Below are 22425 nucleotides of genomic sequence, written 5' to 3' on the forward strand. Positions count from 1 at the left end.
TCTAATCTGACTTTCTTGGTTAGCACTCTGCTATTACATGGAAGAGATTTAGGTTAATAGCTACTTTTTACATCTGAAGTGAGCTCTAGTATACAGTATCTGTTACTGGAAAGCAGCGACTTCTAATAAAATATTCAAATGATAATGTTTTTTTTCTAAACTGTTAGGCCTGTTAATCTCTCAGCCCTCTTAACCTTAATCATGAAACACAATTGATGAAACAAATATAATGAAAAACGTGAGTAGAAATATTGGCTACATTAAATATAGTAAAAATAATCATCTTACTAGAATGAATTTTATGAGAGAATATCATGATAATTTTACTGTAGTATTTTTTGGTTTACTGTAAGTATGTTGAAAAAGCTTTTATATGAAAATGAGAAACTTGAAACTAAAAATTTTAAGCTTTTAGAAACTAAAAACTTTTCCTAAACTTGAGACCTTGGAAGGAAGACTCAAAGCTAAGTTAAGGAAAACTGTGAGACAGTGGTAATTCAGGGGATGAACTTTACTATTTAACAGAGCACCCAAGATAATAATTTTCATGAAATCTGCATATATATTTACATTATGTGTATATTTTTGTTGTATTTTTAAAAAAATTTTGAGGTAATTTTGACTTAATGAAGAGGAGTTATAAAATAGTAAGGGTTCTGTAAACACTTACTAAACTTCCTGTTAACATCTGATAACCATAGAGCATTTATCAAACATGAAATTAGTCTTGATACAATAATATTAATATCAACTAAAGTAGACATTTTAAAAAGTGGAGATTTTCTTAGTCTTTTCACAAATGTCCTTTTACTGTTTCAGTATCTAATTGGGGATCCCATGTAGCTGTCATGTCTCACTGTGTCCTCCAGTCTGTGACAGTGTATTGACATCTAATGTTGTAATGTATTTCTAGTGTTATTTACCCTACTCACAACCTAAGGTAGAGCCTGCTGGAATTCTTTAGCCTAATCTTCCTATGTTCTCCTTTGTAATGACTATATATTTGCTGGACACTTTGAGACTATGCAAATGTCCTGTTTCTGCTTAATCTTTTACCCACTCATTTTTGGAGCCACTGGCAGATACTGCTTGTGGCAGTTCCTTTCTGTGGTGGCCAAATGGTGATTTCTATTTCTCCTATTCTTTTTATGTTTTCATCAATGGAATTTTTCTGTAAGGGAAGGGTCAATCACTTCTGGATTATATTTTTAATTATAGTAAGATTCAGGATAAGTATAAACTCTGAAAGCTGTGTAAACCATGTTAAAATGATTCCAAATACCAATAGCAAAGGAAAGACAATTAAGATTTGTTTTAGAAAATAAAATGAACTTAATAAGGAAAATAATATAATTTTGTGGGTTTGGTTCAAGTTTTGATTAAATATTGACTCTAGACAGAATTTAAAATTTTATTGATATGTGAACTTTAAAACGTGTCTAATTTATATTCCTGTGGGGATAATTTTTGTCAAAATCTTGAATAAAGTTACCCAGACCTGGCATGTTAATCACAACTGTTTTCTTTATGATAAATGCTAATATAAATAGGCAAGTCCTAATGAACCATTTGGGAGATGAACTAGTGTGGAATTTTTCTGGTGGGGGGAGCATTCTTGGCAGTACTCAGGGTCAACTGAATCACTGTATGGAGTTGGAAATCACTCCTGGAAATGCCCAGGTAACCTTGGGTTCTTGGGATCAAATCTGATTCATCTGCAAGCAATGCCTGTGCTCCAGCATGTTGCGTCATCTCTGGTATGGAATTCTTTTTTATGCTTTCAGGAATTTGTCTTTGGAATCAGTTTAGTTGATCGTTGTAATGCCATTAAAGATGGGCTGATTAAAATTTTTAAAATGAATACAAGGTTAGCTGGAAGTTTAACCCTCATTGTGCCCTGTGTGCTGGAAGTGACCCTGGCAGCTCTACTATCTGTCTGTGATCCTGGCACTACAGGTGTGTGGCAGAGCATCACAGCAAAAAATATATATGTGGGACTGAGCAGAACAGAGCAGAACATTTCCTGGCACCACAAAGAAAGACCTTAGGGTTCGACTCTGAACATGTCCATAGCCTGTACTGTCTCATTACAGTACATTTCAATGGTGGAGACACCCTGTATCTCTTAGGCCAAGGGAATTTCCTTTCTAATTTCCCCAACACTTACTGTGCCTATGCAAAAACAACAACAAACCGTGCGAAACCAGTCCCCCTTTTTCTTTCTTTAAATTTATATTTAGGGGGTTAGAGAGATAGCACAGTGGTAGGGCATTTGCCTTGTATGTGGCTGAACCGGGACGGACCCAGATTCAATTCCCAGCATCCTCTATGGTCCCCTGAGCCTGTCAGGAGCAATTTCTGAGTGGAGAGCCAGGAATAACCCCTGATTGCTGCCGGGTGTGGCCCAAAAACCAACAAACAAAATTATATTTATAACTTCTAGACAGGGGCTCCTGCCCACTTTCTTTTTGTTGTTTTATTTTTTTAACAGAACCATAGAATATGAATCATCTTGTTCTGCCTCATATTTCTATGTCTTCCTACAAATTGAGAAAAGAAAAAGTAGATGGTACCAGGGGCAAAGCAGTCTCATGAACATTGAATGAAAAATTAAAAAAAATGGGGCCCTGAGAGATAGCACAGCGGTGTTTGCCTTGCAAGCAGCCGATCCAGGACCAAAGGTGGTTGGTTCGAATCCCGGTGTCCCATATGGTTCCCCGTGCCTGCCTGCCAGGAGCTATTTCTGAGCAGACAGCCAGGAGTAACCCCTGAGCACCGCCGGGTGTGGCCCAAAAACCAAAAAAAAAAAAAAAAAAAAGATCAGACCTAAATACCCAACCCAATGTCAATACAATCAAGAGACCCAAACTACAAGGTATACACAAAAGGGACCTGTTATACTAGCAGTCTAGGAGTATAAGGTGGGGAGGTATAGGGTGCATGCTGGGAACAGTGGCAGAGGGAGGTCAACATTGGTGGGACCAGAGAGGAAGGGGAGGTGATAGGAATTGCCCTAATTTACTGCACCTTAAATATAACTGTGAAAGACTTGTAATTAAAGAAAAATATGTGGATCTGGAGTGATAGCAAAGCAGTGGGGTGGTTGCCTTGCATGCGGTGGACCCGGGACAGACCCAAGTTGGATCCCTGACATCTCATATGGTCCCCTGAGCCTGCCAGGAGCGATTCCTTCCTTCCTTCCTTCCTTCCTTCCTTCCTTCCTTCCTTCCTTCCTTCCTTCCTTCCTTCCTTCCTTCCTTCCTTCCTTCCTTCCTCCCTCCCTCCCTCCCTCCCTCCCTCCCTCCCTCCCTCCCTCCCTCTCTTTCTCTCTTTCTTTCTTTCTCTCTCTTTCTTTCTCTCTTTCTCTCTTTCTCTTTCTTTCTTTCTTTCTTTCTTTCTTTCTTTCTTTCTTTCTTTCTTTCTTTCTTTCTTTCTTTCTTTCTTTCTTTCTTTCTTTCTTTCTTTCTTTCTTTCTTTCTCTCTCTTCTCTCTCTCCCTCCCTCCCTCCTTTCCTTTCTTTCTTTCTTTCTTTCTTTCTTTCTTTCTTTCTTTCTTTCTTTCTTTCTTTCTTTCTTTCTTTCTTTCTTTCTTTCTTTCTTTCTTTCTTTCTTTCTTTCTTTCTTTCTTTCTTTCTCTCTCTCTTTCTCTCTTTCTCTTCTTTCTCTTCTTTCTCTCTTTTTTTTCTTTTTGGTTTTTGAGTCACACCTGGTGGTGCTCGGGTTACTCCTGGCTCTGCACTCAGAAATCGCTCCTGTCAGGCACAGGGGATCATATGGGATGCTGGGATTCGAACCACCATCTGTCCTGAATTGGCTGCATGCAAGGCAAATGTCCTACTGCTTTGCTATCTCTGGCCACCAGGAGCGATTTTTCATTGCAGAGCCAGGAGTAACCCCTGAGCGCCTTTGGGTGTGGCACAAAAACAAAAACAAACAAAATAAACTGAGCACCACGTTTAGGAAGCACAACCCTGGCAAGGATGTGTGTATGAACAACTTGGCAACATGATGAACACAATGTACAAGTGAAAGACTTGTGGCAAAGTGTCACCTCTGTAGAGCACTGGGACATTTACTCACTTCTATGAAAGGGACATTCTCTGTTCTCATTCCCAGTTTTCCTTACACAGAGCTAACCATTTTTTATTGAGTTAAAAAATGTAATATGCTGGGCCGGAGAGATATCATGGAGGTAAGACGTTTGCCTTGCATGCAGAAGGACGATGGTTCGAATCCAGGCATCCCATATGGTCCCCAAACCTGCCAGGAGCGATTTCTGAGCATAGAGCCAGAAATAACCCCTGAGCGCTGCTGGGTGTGACCCAAAAACCAAAATAAAATAAAATAAAAGTTATATCCTGGGGACCGTGGTATAGCACAATGGGTAGGGCATTTGCTTACATGTGGCTGACCTGGGTTTGATCCCCAGCCTGCCAGGAGTATTTTCTGAACACAGAGCCAGGATAAACCCCTGAGCGTCACTGGATTTGACTCAAAAATAAAAGAGGGACCAGAGAGATAGCATGGAGGTTAAGTGTTTGCCTTGCATGGAAAAGGTTGGTGGTTCAAATCCCGGCATCCCATATGGTCCCCTGAGCCTGCCAGGAGTAACCCCTGAGCACTACCGGGTGTGACCCAAAACCCCCCCCCCCCAAAAAAAAGAGAAAAAATAATTGTTTTAAAACAATATAATTGTATTGCTATCCCTCTATACTATAACTTTTAGATCATTTTCACTGATTCTACATTATAGCTGATAAAGATTAAGGTTTATACATATGCCACATACATAGCCATCATAACACCACTGTAGTCCTAATGCTTTTTCCACTATCTTTTCTTTTTTTTTTTTTTTTTCCTTTGGTTTTTCGGTCACACCCGGCAGTGCTCAGGGGTTCCTCCTGGCTCTACACTCAGAATCACCCCTGGCAGGCACCAGGGACCATATGGGATGCCGGCATTCGAGCCACTGTCCTGCCTGGAAGGCAGACACCTTACCTCCAGGCTATCTCTCTGGCCCCCCACTATCTTTTCAATCTGATTATAGGTTACTTATTTACCTATAATATGTTGTTTGAAATTTTCTTGTAAGGGAAAATTGTTTACTTTCCTTTTTTTTTTTTGTTTAGCCAGTCATAGCATGGATTCAGATTTTTTTGTTGTTGGTGGTGGTGGCACGAGGAATAAAACCTGAGCCCCACACATGCAAAGCAAGTACATTGTCTGTCTGGGAGTTACATAGCTAGCCAGGTTCAGACATTTCACTTCATACTTAGTTTTTTGTTTCTGTTTGGGGGTACATTGTGTGGTGTTTGGGATCTACTCCGAGTGGTGCTGAGAGGTGAAAGATATCATGCCTAGCCCTCCATAACCATGTATACCATCCAGCCCTTGGCTTTCTTTTTGGGGGGGGTTGTTGACATCATATCACATAGTGCTGTGAGGTCACTAGCCTAAGGGTTAGGGCCTACAAGCAAAGTCTGAACTACCTCCCTGAACTTCACTGTTCATTTTAAAGAATTCTTTGTTTTGGGCTGCAGAAAAGTACAGTAGGTCCCAGGGGGGGTTGCCTTACATGTGGCTGATCTGGGTTTGATCCCCAGCACTCTCTAGAGTTCTGTGAACTCTGCCAGAAGTGATCCCTGAGTGGAAAAAAACAAAACCAAAATAAACAAAAACCACTTTGTATTTGGACTGGAGAGATAGTACAGGGGTAAGATGCAGGTGCAAATCTGCACCTGGTTCAAATCCCTGGCACTTCCAGTAGTCACTTCTGAGTAGAGCCAGAAGTCACTGAGCATGCTAGATACAACTCAAAAAGAAAAAAATGTTTTCTAGGTTGTAATCCTTTATTGAATTTGTATTTTTCTGGGTTTTTTTTTGTTTTGTTTTGTTTTGTTTTGCTTTGCTTTGCTTTGCTTTGTTTTGCTTTTTTGTTTTAAAGGTTCTTAGGTCTTACTCCTGGATCTGGGCTCAGGGTTCATTTCTGGCAGGACTTGGGAATCATATGATTCCAGAGATCAAGCTAGGGTCAACTGTACAAGCAAGGCAAGCACCCCCTACCAGCTTGCTATCACTCCTACCCTGGAATTGTGTTTTTTTTTTTTTTTTTTTTTTTTTTTTTTGTGGTTTTTGGGTCACACCCGGCAGTGCTCAGGGGTTATTCCTGGCTCCGTGCTCAGAAATTGCTCCTGGCAGGCACGGGGGGACCATATGGGACGCCGGGATTCGAACCGATGACCTTCTGCATGAGAGGCAAACGCCTTACCTCCATGCTATCTCTCCGGCCCCGGAATTGTGTTTTATAAATGTTTTATTACAGTCGAATCAGTTTTTTCTTTGTTTTTGTTTTGGGCCACACCCAGCTACACTCAGGATTTCTGACTCTATTCTCAGAAATCGCTCCTGGTAGGCTCAGGGGACCATATGGGATGCTGGGGATTGATCCCGGGCCCATCCTGGGTCAGCAATGTGCAAGGCAAACACCCTATTGCTATGCTATTGCTCCAGTCCCCTTCTCATTTTCTTAAAAAAGGTTTTTTGTAATCTTAATTTTTTTTTTCTGACCATTGTATGAGCAAAAGCTTTGAATGTTTCTAAAATCCTATTTATCAGTTTTGATTTTAGGCCATATCTAGTGTTACTCCGGGCTTATTTCTTTTATTTGGGAGGGGGGTTTGGGTCACACCCGGCAGCGCTCAGGGGTACTCCTGGCTCTATGCTCAGAAATCACACGTGGCAGGCACAGGGGACCATTCGAACCACCAATTTCTGCATGCAAGGCAAATGCCTTACCTCCATGCTATCTCTCCAGCCCCCCGGGGTTATTTCTGGCTCAGGAATCACTCAGGGCACCATACCGGAATACAGGGATCAAATCCAGGACAGATGCATGCAGGGCAAGTGCTTTACTCATAGTGCTAACACTATGGTCCCTTAAATTTTTCTTTTAGGTATCAAATTTCAAATGGCGGGGTGGGGGGATCTAGAGAGATAGCATGGAGGTAGAGCATTTGCCTTGCATGCAGAAGGATGGTGGTTCGAATCCCGGCATCCCATATGGTCCCCTGAGCCTGCCAGGAGCAATTTCTGAGTGTAGAGCCAGGAGTAACCCTTGAATGGTGCCGCGTGTGACCCAAAACAAAATTTCAGTATCTAAGAACTCTTTGTTTATCCTCTAGTTTGCCAAGATTGACACTTGTTTTCAAAAGATTTTATATTTTAGGGCCCGGAGAGATAGCACAGCGGCGTTTGCCTTGCAAGCAGCCGATCCAGGACCAAAGGTGGTTGGTTTGAATCCCGGTGTCCCATGTGGTCCCCCGTGCCTGCCAGGAGTAACCCCTGAGCAATGCCGGGTGTGGCCCAAAATCCAAAAAAAAAAAAAAAAGATTTTATATCTTATAGGGCTAGAGTGTTAGTGCAGTGGGTAGGGGTGCTTGCTTTGCACACAGCTGACCTGAATTTGATCTTTGGACCATTACTATTTTTCCACTTTAACCAAGAGAAAACCTTAGCTTGATGATAATTTCCAAGGTCTAGAAGGACCACCTAATGTACATATACTCTGAAGCTACCAGATTAAAAACTAAAAAAAAAAAAAAAAAAAAAAAAACGTTCCTCAGTGATAGGAGATATAGATCACTTTCTTTGAAAAATAAAAAACTAGGGCCCGGAGAGATAGCACAGCAGCGTTTGCCTTGCAAGCAGCCGATCCAGGACCAAAGGTGGTTGGTTCGAATCCCGATGTCCCATAGGGTCCCCCGTGCCTGCCAGGAGCTATTTCTGAGCAGACAGCCAGGAGTAACCCCTGAGCACCGCCGGGTGTGACTCAAAAACCAAAAAAAAAAAAAATGTTCTTCTGAAAAATAAAAAACCAGGGCCCGGAGAGATAGCACAGCAGCGTTTGCCTTGCAAGCAGCCGATCCAGGACCAAAGGTGGTTGGTTCGAATCCCGGTGTCCCATAGGGTCCCCCGTGCCTGCCAGGAGCTATTTCTGAACAGACAGCCAGGAGTAACCACCCCTGAGCACCGCCGGGTGTGGCCCAAAAACCAAAAAAAAAAAAAAAAAAAGAAAAATAAAAAACTAAGCTTATTCAATTTGAGAGCAGGAACTAATTGGTTGTGATGATTAATAAAATGCATTTATATGAATGATTTATGAGCTTATAAATATTTCCTGACTTTGAGCTATTAACATCACAGTTGAATAATTCTAAAGTTCCTTCTAGTCTTAACATGTTTCCTATTCTCAACACCTTAATCCACAGATTGAAACCATGGCCTCACATAAGTCATGTGCACTATCATTGAGACACATCTCCGGACCTCTAATTCTAACATTCTTTATGAACGAAAACAAAACATTTTTTATGAACAAAGTCAATCAGTGGTCTGATGAGATTATAGTTTAAGTCTTTTACTTTCTGATTTAAATTCCTTATTTCTCTGTAGCAGCCTGTTTTCCAGATTAAAATGTAGATTCATGGACTTCATGCGGGGGTGGGGAAATCCACATTTTCAAGGAATTTTGTTAGCATAGTCTTTTTTTGTTGTTTTTGCTTTTGAGCCACTCCTGGTAGTTCTCTTAGGACCGACTATTGATTCTGCATTCAAGCTACTGCCTGTCAGGCTCAGGGGACCATACTGGGATCAAACCTTTGTGATCAGCCATGTGCTAGGCTAGTGCCTTATCTGCTATAGTATCTCTGGCTCTTTTTCAGTTTCTTAAGAGTTTGACAATCATGCCCCAATGGGTAATGTTTTAATATAGTTAAGACATCACAGGTACTCTATTACCTTTTTCTCAATTTTATAAACCTATATGTCAACTAGGGACTGAAATTTTCTTCTGGAAACTATTGGACTGGGGAGACAGCTTAAAGAGTGAGAGTGTGGGGCTAAGAGAGTGCAGTGGGGGCCAGAGCGGTGGTGCAGGGCATAAGGTGTCTACCTTGCGCGTGCTAGCCTAGGACGGACCCTGGAGTCCCATATGGTCCCCCAAGCCAGGAGCGATTTCTGAGCACATAGCCAGCAGGAGTAACCCCTGCACATCATCGGTATGGCCCAAAAACAAAACAACAAAAAGTGCAATGGGAGGGCCCAGAGAGATAGCACAGCGGCGTTTGCCTTGCAAGCAGCCGATCCAGGACCAAAAGTGGTTGGTTCGAATCCCGGTGTCCCATATGGTCCCCCGTGCCTGCCAGGAGCTATTTCTGAGCAGACAGCCAGGAGTAACCCCTGAGCACCGCCGGGTGTGGCCCAAAAACCAAAAAAAAAGTGCAATGGGTAGGGCACTTGCCTTGCACATGGCTAATCACACATACTTTATACACAATTGACATAGGTTCAATCTCCAGCACTCTAGATGGTCTCCTAATCCCCACAAGGAGTATTGCCTGATTGCAGAGTCAGGAATAAGAACTAACCACAGCTCGGTGTGACCCAAAAGCCTAAGAATAAAGAATATAGGGACCAGAGAGATAGCATAGCGGCGTTTGCCCCTCAAGCAGCCAACCTAAGACCTAAGGTGGTTGGTTTGAATCCCGGCTTCCCATATGGTTCCCCATGCCTGCCAGGAGCTATTTCTGAGCAGAGAGCCAGGAGTAACCCCTGAGCACTGCCGGGTGTGGTCCAAAAACCAAATAAAATAAAATAAAGAATATAAAAGGAGGGGCCGGAGCGGTAGCGTAGGGCATAAGGCGTCTGCCTTGTGAGTGCTAGCCTAGGACGGTCCGTGGTTCCATCCCCAGCACCCCATATGGTCCCCCAAGTCAGGAGGGATTTCTTTTTTGTTGTTGTTGTTTTGTTTTGTTTTGTTTTTTTGTTTTTGGGCCACACCCGGTGACGCTCAGGGGTTACTCCTGGCTATGCGCTCAGAAGTCGCTCCTGGCTTGGGGAACCATATGGGACGCCGGGGGATCGAACTGCAGTCCGTCCAAGCCTAGCGCAGGCAAGGCAGGCACCTTACCTCTAGCGCCACCGCCCGGCCCCAGGAGGGATTTCTGAGCGTATAGCCAGGAGTAACTCCTGAGCGTCACCGGTGTGGCCCAAAAAGAAAAAAAAAAAAAGAATACAGCAACAACAAAAATAAAAGTTGTGAAAATTATTGGGGCCAGGAGAGATAGCATGGAGGTAAGGCATTTGCCTTTTTTTTTTTTTTTTTTTTGGTTTTGTTTTTGGGTCACACCTGGCCGTGCTCGGGTTGCTCCTGGCTCTATGCTCAGAAGTCGCTCCTGGCAGGTTCAGGGGACTATATGGGACGCCGGGATTCGAACCACCGACCTTCTGCATGCAAGGCAAACACTTTACCTCCATGCTATCTCTCTGGCCCCAGGAGTTTGCCTTTCATGCAGAAGGATGGTGGTTCGAATCCCGTTGTCCCATATGGTCCCCCGAGCCTGCCAGGAGCGATTTCTGAGAGCCAGGAGTAACCCCTGAGCGCTGCTGGGTGTGACCCAAAAACCAAAAAAAAAAAAAACAAAAAAAAAAAAAAAAAAAAAAAAAAAAAAAAAAAAAAGAATATAAAAGGAAACATACTTTGCCTGTAGGAACCTTAGGTTTGATCTATGTACTTTAGGCCTTTGAGTCATGTGTCCAGTGGTAGGCCAGTGTTACAATATGTATGCCATCCTGTTTGCACTTAAAACATCATGAATACTTGTTTAAAATCCAGATTTCTGAATCTCACCAAAAATAAACTGAATGAGAATTTTTTTTTTTTTTTTTTAGCCACACCTAGTGGCTTACTCAGGGCTTAATCCTGGCTCTGTGCTCAAGGAATTTTATAGAGGGATTTGGGGAACCTGGAATGCCAGAGATTGAACCTAGGTCAGCCGTGTGCAAGACAAGCTCCCTACCCTCTGTACTCGTTCTTGCTCTGAATGAGAATTTCTTTTTTTTTTTTTTTTTTTTGGGTTTTTGGGCCACACCCGGTGACGCTCAGGGGTTACTCCTGGCTATGTGCTCTGAAGTTGCTCCTGGCTTGGGGGACCATATGGGACACCGGGGGATCGAATCGCGGTCCGTCAAGGCTAGCGCAGGTAAGGCAGGCACCTTACCTTTAGCGCCACCGCCCGGCCCCTGAATGAGAATTTCTATAGGTATGTTTGGGCATTTGATTAATCCTTTTTTTTTTTTTTATTGATTTTTGGGTTACACCCGGCTTTGCTCAGGAGTTACTCCTGGCTCTACACTCATAAATTACTCCTGACAGGCTCAGGGGACCATATGGGATGCCGGGATTTGAACCACTAACCTTCTGCATGCAAGGCAAACACCTTATCTCCATGCTATCTCTCCGGCCCTGATTAATCCTACTTTTATAATTTCTACTGTATTTGACTACTGTCTCATACACTGAACAAAATATATTATTTATATACTCTCTCCACTGAGACTAAACTTCAGGGTGGACATAATGCTTTCATTTTTATAAGTAAATGCCAGGGTTGTCATGTAATTGCTGTGGCTCTCAAAGGATGGTCCATGGGATCACAAGGTCAAATGATGTGGTGGGGACTTGGAGTCATGACCCCTAGATGTGGGGGACCATACCATGTACTGGGAATTAAACTGGCATTGGCTACATGCAAGGCAAATGCTTTAACTGTTATCTTTCCAGCCCTCTCAAAATTAGTTTGTAATACTATGATTTGTCCTTTTTTTTTTTTGCTGTGCTATTGACATTTGCAACATAGATGTAAAAAATTGGTGGTGCTACGACCAGAGTGCCATTATAGAGGGTAGAATGTTTGCCTTGTATGTGGGTGACACATGGGTTCAATCTCCAGCATCCCAGATGGTCCCCCAAGCACTGTCAGGAGTAATTTTTGAATGCAGAGCCAGAATTAACCCATGACTATTACCAGATTACAGGAGGGATCAAACCTGTTTGATCAGCCATGTGCAAGGCAAGTGCCTTACCTGCTGTATTATTTCTGACCCTTTTAAGTTTCTTAGAGTTTGACAATGATTGTCCCAATGGAAGTCCTCTTTTCTTTTCTTTTCTTTTTTTTTTTTGGTTTTTGGGCCACACCCAGTGGCACTCAGGTTATTCATGGCTCTGTGCTCAGGAATCACTCCTAGCAGACTCGGGACCATATGGGATACCAGGGATCGAACCCATAAGGTTCATCCTGTGTTGGCAGAGTGCAAGGCAAACACCCTACCACTGTTGTATCACTCTGGCCCCAATCCTCATATATATTTTTTTAATAATCAAGACATCACAGGTAACAGGATTTTTCTCAATTATAGGAAGCCTATATGTCAACCAGGGACTGAAAATTTCTGAATCAATGCCTCCCAAAAGAACCCCCCTAAAAAACTGGTGGTGTCTTAACAAACTAAAGCAGTGAAAACAAAAGTACTATCATCATTGCCCATTACCTTGCATTCATAATAAAAATAGCAGCAACTCCACTAGCACTATTTGGTAAGCAGTAAAATGTTATGAATACTTAGAATTCACATACTTAGTCTCTAATTGGATGGCTAATTGAACTAGCTTTTTTTTTTTTTTTTTTTGGGTCATACCTGGGAGCACTCAGGGGTTACTCCTGACTCTTTGCTCAGAAGTTGCTCCTGGCAGGCTCAGGGAACCATATGGGATGCCGGGATTCGAACCACTGTCCTTCTGCATGCAAAACACACTACCTCCATGCTATCTCTCTGTTGTATATGTAAACATTTTATGGGATTATTATGTTACTGACCCTATCCTGATAGATTGTGTCCTACCCTAGAGTGTGACCTGGCATTCTGCCCCACCCTAGGGTGGCACCTGATTCTGCTTCCACCATTGGGTGGTATCTGATCCCACCATTGGGTGGTACCTGATTCTGGGGGATAAAAACAAGGGTCTGTGGAAGGCGAGAGGATTTTGCTGGAACTAAGGCTGAGACTCTGGACTTCAGTCTTGTCCACCGAATAAAGCTAATATTTCCACAAGCCTGACTGTGAGCTGTTTACCTGCCGTTTCACCTCAGAACCGTCTGCTGAACGGGGTGGCAGATGCGTGCTCCAAGCTGGAGGGGAAAGACCTCATCCTCCATCCCTCCATCAGTCAACCTCTTCCGAGGCTGACTTACAACATCTCTCCAGCCCCAGAACTAGCTTATTTTTATGGCACTTTATTTTTATTTTATTTTTTGGGTCACATTTGGCATCGCTCAGCAGTTACTCCTACTCAGAAATCGCAGGCTTGGGGGACCATATGGGATGCTGGGATTTGAACCACCGTCCTTCTGCATGCAAGGCAAACGCCCTACCTCCGTGCTATCTCTCTGGCCCCTGTAAGTTGTACATTTAAAATAAAGTGGGCGACTTCTATGCCTGTCTGCCTGTGCTTCTGAATCCCAGAAGGTTTCCTCAGAGGCCTAGGGAGCGCACCCCCCAAAAAACTGCATTTTGAAGCTGCTGAGTAAGTACATTCTGGCTGCGGGGGTTGCTGTCCAATAAGCTGAGGTCTCTGGCCTGTGGAGGCTCCGCCCTGCTGTGCCTTTGTTCACTCTGAGTACTGTCAACTAGAAGCAGCAGAAGAGCTTCGCTTCACTTCGCAGCCGCACACTCTTTCTAACCAATGAACCCCACCACAACACGCAGGAAAAACTACACTACAAGCATGACAATGGGGAAACCTCGCAGGCAAACACCATCCACAGAGAATGAAGACGAAAGCTCAGATGACCTATTAAATTCCAACCACCTGATTAACCTTTCAGATAAGGAGTTTAGAATAGAAATATGGAATATGTTCGTAGAACTCAAAAAAAGCATAGATCGATCTGAAGAGAACCCAAAGACAGAAATCAGAAAACTCCAAACTGAAATAACAGATCTGAAAAACACGGTTACTCAACTGAAAACCTCAATGGATAGCCTTGCCAACAGGGTATCAGCAGCTGAGGAGAGAATTGGAGTACTGGAAGATGTGATGCAGAAAAACTCAACACAACAGAAGAAATGGGAAAAGAACCTTAAGTCAAATGAACAGGCACTGGAAAAAGTACTCAAGGCATGCGAACAGATGAAAATAGAAGTCTTTGATAAACACAACAGAAACAACATAAGAATCATTGGAGTCCCAGAAACCCAGGAAGAAGATCTCCAGAAAGAATCAACTGTCGAAGACATCATCAAAGAGATACTCCCAGAGTTAAAGGCTACATGCAATCAAATCCTGCATGCCCGAAGAGTACCAGCTAGAAGAGACCCAAAGAAAAATATCCCAAGACATATTCTCGTTACAATGACCAATCCCATAGAGATAGAATACTGAAAGCAGCAAGATCAAAAAGGGAAATTACATTCAAAGGAGGATCCCTAAGACTTACAGCAGACATGTCACAAGAAACTCTCAAGGCCAGAAGACAGTGGTGGGATATTGTGACAAGACTGAATGAAATGAATGCCTCACCGAGAATACTGCACCCAGCCCGACTCACGTTCAGGTTTGAAGGAAGAATACACAGCTTCATGGATAAACAACAGCTCAGAAACTTCACAGATGATGAATCAGCCTTAAAGGAAAAACTGACAGGCCTACTCTAAGACAAGAGAGACCAACAAACACAGCAAACTTATCTACAAAGATGACATTAAATCCTATGACAATCATCTCCCTCAATGTCAATGGACTAAATTCACCAATTAAAAGACACAGAGTGGCAAATTGGGTCAAAAAGATGAATCCAACCTTCTGCTGCCTACAAGAAACACATCTGAATAGTCAGAACAAATATAGACTCAAAATCAAAGGCTGGAGGAAAATCATCCAAGCAAACAACACCCTCAAAAAAGCTGGGGTGGCCATATTAATATCTGATGACACCAACTTTATACTCAGAAAAGTGGTAAGGGACAAAGATAGACACTATGTACTAATCAAGGGATATGTGCAACAGGAAGAAATCAGACTATTAAACATATATGCACCCAATGAGAGACCAGCAAATTATCTAATACAATTACTGACAAATCTGAAAGAAGAAATCAATAATAACACAATCATTGTGGGAGACCTCAACACAGCCCTATCAACACTTGATAGGTCAACCAGACTGAAACCCAACAAAAACATACTAGCCCTGAAAAGAGATATGGAAGAAAGAGGACTAGTAGAAATATACAGGACACTCCATCCCAAAAAACCTGGATACACATTCTTTTCCAATGTACATGGGTCATTCTCCAGAATAGACTACATGCTGACACATAAAACATACCTCCATAAAATCAAGAGGATAGAAATCTTGCAGGCTACCTTTGCTGACCACAAGGCTCTGAAATTATATGTGAACTACAAAGCCACACAGAAGAAAAACTTTAACAATTGGAAATTAAACACCCTGCTACTGAACAACCAGTGGGTCCGAGATGAAATCAAAAAGGAAATCAAAACTTCCCTGGAAACAAATGATAATGAAGACATAAACTGCCAGAATCTATGGGACACAGCAAAAGCAGTCCTGAGAGGAAAATTTATAGCTCTACAAGCACACATCAGGAAGGAAGAAGGAGCATACCTGAATAACTTAATGACGCAGCTCAAAAAGTTAGAAAATGACCAACAAAAGGAACCAAAAATAGGGAGACAGAAGGAAATAACAAAGCTGAAAGCAGAACTCAATGAAGTAGAAAATCAAAAAGCAACCCGAAAGATCAACGAAAGCAGAAGCTGGTTCTTTGAAAAAATAAACAAGATTGATAGACCATTGGCAAAACTCACAAAGAAAGAGAGAGAGAGAAATCTGATAACCTGTATTAGAAATGAAAAGGGGGAGATCACGACAGAAATTGCAGAGATCCAAAGGGCAATCAGAGACTATTTTGAGAAGCTTTATGCTACTAAACATGAGAACCTAGAAGAAATGGAAGAATTCTTGGACACTTATAACCTTCCATATTTAAGTAAGGAGGATGTAGCATATCTAAACACCCCCATCACTACTGAGGAAATTGAAACTGTAATCAAACATCTGCCCAAAAAGAAAAGCCCAGGCCCAGATGGTTTTCCTAATGAATTTTTTCAAATCTTTCAAGAGGAGCTACTACCAATCCTAGCCAAGCTCTTCCATGAAATTGAAAAAGCAGGAACACTCCCAAACAGCATTTATGAAGCCAACATCACCTTGATACCAAAACCAGACAGAGACGCTGCCAAAAAAAAAAAAAAAATACAGACCAATATCCCTGATGAATGCTGATGCAAAGATCTTCAACAAAATCCTGGCAAATAGGATCCAATGCATCATCAAGAAGATCATACACGGGCCGGGTAGGTGGCGCTGGAGGTAAGGTGTCTGCCTTGCAAGCGCTAGCCAAGGAAGGACCGCGGTTCGATCCCCCGGCGTCCCATATGGTCCCCCCAAGCCAGGGGCGATTTCTGAGCACATAGCCAGGAGTAACCCCTGAGCGTCAAACGGGTGTGGCCCAAAAACCAAAAAAAAAAAAAAAAAAAAAAAAAAAAAAAAAAAAAAAAAAAAAAAAGAAGATCATACACTACGACCAAGTAGGTTTCATCCCAGGAATGCAAGGATGGTTTAACATCCGTAAATCTATCAATATCATACACAACATCAACAAGAAGAAAAATAAAAATCACATGATCATATCAATAGATGCAGAGAAAGCATTTGATAAGGTCCAACACCCATTCTTGATCAAAACTCTCAGCAAGATGGGAATGGAACATTTCTCAATCTAGTTGAAAATATCTACCACAAGCCAATGGCAAATATTATCCTCAGTGGAGAAAAGCTAAAAGCCTTCCCTCTAAATTCTGGTACAAGACAAGGCTGTCCTCTCTCATCACTCCTCTTCAACATAGTACTGGAAGTTCTTGCTATAGCGATCAGGAAAGAAAAAGATATCAAGGGAATCCAGATAGGAAAGGAAGAAGTCAAGCTCTCATTGTTTGCAGACGACATGATACTCTACTTAGAAAACCCTAAAGACTATACCAAAAAGCTTCTAGAAACAATAGATTCATATAGCAAGGTGGCAGGCTACAAAATCAACCTACAGAAATCAATGGCCTTTTTATACACCAATAATGATAGGGAAGAGATGGAAGTCAGGAAGGCAATCCCATTCACAATAGTGCCACACAAACTCAAATATCTTGGAGTCAACTTGACCAAAGACATGAAGGACCTATACAAAGAAAACTATAAAGCCCTGCTCCAAGAAATAAGAGAGGACACACAGAAATGGAAACACATACCCTGCTCATGGATTGGCAGGATTAACATAATTAAAATGGCAATACTCCCCAAAGCATTATACAGATTTAATGCAATCCCCTTAAAAATACCCATGACATTCTTCAAAGAAGTAGATCAAACACTTATGAAGTTCATCTGGAACAATAAACACTCTCGAATAGCTAAAGCATGCCTAGGGAAAAGGAAAATGGGAGGCATTACTTTCCCGAACTTTAAACTGTACTACGAAGCAATAGTTATCAAAACAGCATAGTATTGGAATAAAGACAGACCCTCAGATCACTGGAATAGGCTTGAGTTCTCAGAGAACATTCCCCAGACATACAATTACCTAATTTTTGACAAAGGAGCAAGAAATCCTAAGTGGAGCAGGGAAAATCTCTTTAACAAGTGGTGCTGGCAGAACTGGTTAGCCACTTGCAAAAAAGCAAACATAGACCCTCAGTTAACATCATGTACGAAGGTAAAAATCCAAATGGATTAAAGACCTTGATATCAGACCGGATACCATAAGGTATATAGAACAACACGTTGGTAAAAAACTCCATGATATTGAGACTAAAGGTATCTTCAAGGAGGAAACTGCACTTTCCAAACAAGTGGAAGCAGAGATCAACAGATGGGAATACATTAAACTGAGAAACTTCTGCACCTCAAAAGAAATAGTGCCCAGGATACAAGAGTCACCCACTGAGTGGGAGAAACTATTCACCCAACACCCTTCAGATAAGGGGCTAATAGCCAAAATATACAGGGCACTGACAGAATTTTACAAGAAAAAAACATCTAATTCCGTAAAAAATGGGGAGAAGAAATGAACAGACACTTGGATAAAAAAGAAATACAAATGGCCAAAAGGCACATGAAAAAATGCTCCTCGTCACTAATCATCAGGGAGGTGCAAATCAAAATGACGATGAGATACCACCTCACACCGCAGAGATTGGCGCACATCACAAAGCATGAGAACAATCAGTGCTGGCGGGGATGTGGAGAGAAAGGAACTCATCAACTGCTGGTGGGAATGCCGCCTAGTACAGCCTCTATGGAAAACGATATGGAGATTCCTTCAAAATCTGGAAATTGAGCTCCCATTGGACTCAGCTATTCCACTCCTAGGGATATACCCTAAGAACACAAGAATACAATACAAAAACCCCTTCCTCACAACTATATTTATTGCAGCACTATTCACAATAGCCAGGCTCTGGAAACAACCAAGATGCCCTTCAACAGATAAATGGCTAAAGAAACTGTGGTACATATACACAATGGAATATTATGCAGCCGTCAGGAGAGATGAAGTCATGAAATTTTCCTATACATGGATGTACATGGAATCTATCATGCTCAGAGGGAGAGAGACGCATCACTCATCTATGGGTTTTAAGAAAAATAAGTCATTTTTGTAACGATCCTCAGAGACAATGGGAGGAGGGCCGGAACACCAGCTCACTCCATGAAGCTCACCACAAAGAGTGGTGAGTACAGCTATAGAAATAGCTAAACCTCTAGAGGCGCCTCCTTCCGCTGCAGCTCCCGCTTCAAGCGCCTCGCTTCGCCTGTGCGGCCTCGGCGCGCTCGGCCCGGCTCCGGCTCCGTCTTCCACCCGTGGCCGCTCTCGAGCCTCCCCAGGCCTCGCCATGGCCGAGGAGAAGCCCAAGGAAGGTGTCAAGACCGAGAACAACGATCACATTAATTTGAAGGTGGCGGGTCAGGATGGTTCTGTGGTGCAGTTTAAGATTAAGAGGCATACTCCACTTAGTAAACTCATGAAAGCTTATTGTGAACGACAGGGTTTGTCGATGAGGCAGATCAGATTCCGATTTGACGGGCAGCCAATCAATGAAACAGACACACCTGCACAGTTGGAAATGGAGGATGAAGATACAATTGATGTGTTCCAGCAGCAGACAGGAGGTGTCTACTAAAAGGGCCCTGCTACTTGACTTCAGAACTCAGTTTCTCCAGACCAAGAAGACATCTTCAATTAGAAAACTACAATTTGGGCCCGGAGAGATAGCACAGAGGTGTTTGCACTGCAAGCAGCCGATCCAGGACCAAAGGTGGTTGGTTCGAATCCTGGTGTCCCATATGGTTCCCCGTGCCTGCCAGGAGCTATTTCTGAGCAGACAGCCAGGAGTAACCCCTGAGCAACGCCGGGTGTGGCCCAAAAACCAAAAAAAAAGAAAACTACAATTTGGTTACACCACAACCTGACTACTACAGTATAGTTTCCTCTATTCTTTCATTTTTCCCCTTCCCCATTCCTTTATTGTACATAAAGTAACTGGTGTCTGTGCACAAGCATTGCATTTTTTTTAACTAAATGGCCAATGGTATGTTTTGATTTGACATCAAATGGAGATGGGATGGAGAAAAAATAATGGTTCTGTGAAAAGTCCCCCTTTCTCCATTAGTGGCATGCTCATTCAGCTCTTATCTTTATATTCTAGTAAGTTATTTTGCTCTCAATGTTTAACCAAAAAAAAAAAACACAAAAAACGACATAAAAATTCTTGCATACCTTGTTTGATTGGAGAATTTTAATGTTTTTCATTTATCATTGTAAAACCAAGGACAATTTTATAACTTTTTTGTACGTAGCTGTTACATGTAGGGCAATCTGTCTTTAAGTAGGGATAAATTACTCTAAAAGAAATGAATCCTAGATAGTTTTTCCTTCAAGTCAAGCGTCTTGTTGTTTAAATAAACTTCTTGTTAAAAAAAAAAAAGAAATAGCTAAACAGAGAACTACCATAATCAAGTGAATGAATGAGGGAACTGCAAAGCCTGTCTGGAGTACAGGTGGGGGTGGGGTGGGATAGAGGGAGATTTGGGACATTGGTGGTGGGAATGTTGCACTGGTGAAGGGGGTGTTCTTTACATGACAGAAACCAAATCACAATCATTTATGTAATCAAGATGTTCAAATAAAGAAGAAAATAAATAAATAAAAAAAATAAAAAAAATAAAGTGGGCCAGAGAGATAGCACGGAGGTAGGGCATTTGCCTTGCATGCAGAAGAATGGTGGTTTGAATCCCAGCATTCCATATGGTCCCCCGAGCCTGCCAGGAGCGATTTCTGAAGCATAGAGCTAGGAGTAATCCCTGAGCGCTGCCGGGTGTGACTCAAAAAAAAAAAAAAAAGTACAACTTACAAACTATATGGTTCTTTAGATACAGGCTATTGATAGACAAGTATTTATTACTAAAGATAAAATCTGGTCTTTTGATAAAAATAATTTTGGAAAACGTATCCATTTTGAGCTTGATAGCTCATAAAAATGAGTTTGTAATGAGACGTAGTAATATAGAAGGTACATATTGTGTAATAAAATGTTTTAAAATGGAAGACTGCGTCTTTCAGTGAACTGGTACTTTCCAAATGACCGAAGTCCTGAGGTCATTAATGATGCACGGGTGAAAGGACCGTTCAAAGTGTAAGAAAGGTCATAGGATTTAAATTTATCTTGGTGCAAAAAGTTCATATTAAGATAAGCTGTTATTGTGTAACTAACTTGTAATAAACTACCATTAATTGGCCTAGAGAGATAGCTCAAAGGACCGGAGTCATGTGGGAACTCTGATTTTGATCCCCCAAACTATAAGATTCCCAGGGCCGGAACTGTGGCTTAAGCCATAGGGCATTTGCCTTGCATGCAGCAACCTAGGATGGACCATGGTTCAATCCCCTGGCGTCCCATATGGTCCTCCAAGCCAGGAGCGATTTCTGAGTGCACAGCCAGGAGTCACCCCTGAGTGCACTGGGTATGGCCCCCAAAAAGCAAAAACAAAAAAACAAAACAAAACCAAAAAACCAAAAAAAAAAAAAAAAAACCCTAAGATTCCTCAGCAGTTCTGGGAACAACCCCCAAGTGAATCAGAATCAGAGCTAGAGTTGCCCCTCAATGCTGCCGAGTGTTATCATCTCCCAAAAGAAGCTACCATGTGTTCAATTTTAATGTATTGTTTAAAAAGAATATCTGTAATTATCTGAAAAGGGTTTTGAACTACCTCTTTGTTCTCCAAGTTCTCTGAGGTTTGATTTTATTTTTCATACGCTTCAACCAAAAATAAAAGTTTTAATAGTTGAGTGTGGAAATAAATGACAGCTGTTTTGTATTAAACCAGCTATTAGACATTCATTAAAAATGTAAAGTGGGGGCTGGAGAGATAGCATGGAGGTAGGGCATTTACCTTGCATGCAGGAGGACGGTGGTTCAAATCCTGGCATTCCATATGGTCCCCTGAGCTTGCCAGGAGCAATTTCTGAGTGTGGAGCCAGAAGTAACCCCTGAGTGCTGCTGGGTGTGATCCAAAAACAAAAAAAACAAAAGGTAAAGTGATTATTTTCTCCAGTTTTTAAAATTTTAAAAATCCTTTAGAGGGTGTGTGTGTGTGTGTGTGTGTGTGTGTGTGTGTGTGTGTGTGTGTGTGATTACTCCAGAGGGTGTGTGTGTGTGCATGTGTGTGTGTGTGTGTGATTACTCCATGATTATTTTCTCCAGTTTTTAAAAATCCTTTAGAGGGTGTGTGTGTGTGTGTGCGTGCGTGTGATTACTCCATCCCCTAGCAATGGTCCTCAAACTACGGCCCGCGGGCCACATATTGTATTTATTCCCATTTTGTTTCTTCACTTCTAAATAAGATATATGCAGCGTGCATAGAAATTTGTTCATAATTTTTGTTTTTACTATAATCTGGCCCTCCAACAGTGTGAAGGACAGTGAACTGGCCCCCTGTTTAAAAAGTTTGAGGACCCCTGCCCTAGAGGTTTTTTATTTTATTATTTTTGGTCACACCTAATGATGTGCAGGTGTTTCTCTTGGCGTTGCACTCAGAAATTACTCCTGGCAGTGCTTGGGCGATCATATGAAATACGGGAGATCAAACCCAGGTCAGCTGTGTGCAAGTAAGTGCCCTACCTACCCTCTGTATAATTGCTCCAGCTATGAAGAAGTTATTTCCCATGAAAATATATGAAATATGATCGTCATTGTCATTTGGAAATGAATTTTTAAAAATTTCAGTTTCAATTTTGAGATAGTGGTTGATATAAGCTACTTGAAAATATAGAGGCCAGGGGGCTGGAACGATAGCACAGTGGTAAGGTGTTTGCCTTGCACGCAGCCAACAGAGGATAGAAGGTTCGAATTCTGCATTTCATATGGTCCCCGAGCCTGCCAGGAGCGCTTCTG

General features: G+C 42.0%; 1 protein-coding gene across 1 annotated transcript; it reads left to right on the top strand.

Moving 5' to 3' along the window:
• The first annotated feature begins 18867 nt into the window (after window positions 1–18867).
• Window positions 18868–19217, top strand: LOC126006474 (small ubiquitin-related modifier 2-like). The gene has a single exon (XM_049771907.1). The coding sequence runs from the start codon at window positions 18868–18870 to the stop codon at window positions 19153–19155; it is 288 nt and encodes a 95-aa protein (XP_049627864.1). The 3' UTR covers window positions 19156–19217.
• The last annotated feature ends 3208 nt before the right edge of the window (window positions 19218–22425 follow it).

This window comes from Suncus etruscus, chromosome 4, assembly GCF_024139225.1.
Source record: "Suncus etruscus isolate mSunEtr1 chromosome 4, mSunEtr1.pri.cur, whole genome shotgun sequence".
Lineage (NCBI taxonomy): Eukaryota > Metazoa > Chordata > Mammalia > Eulipotyphla > Soricidae > Suncus > Suncus etruscus.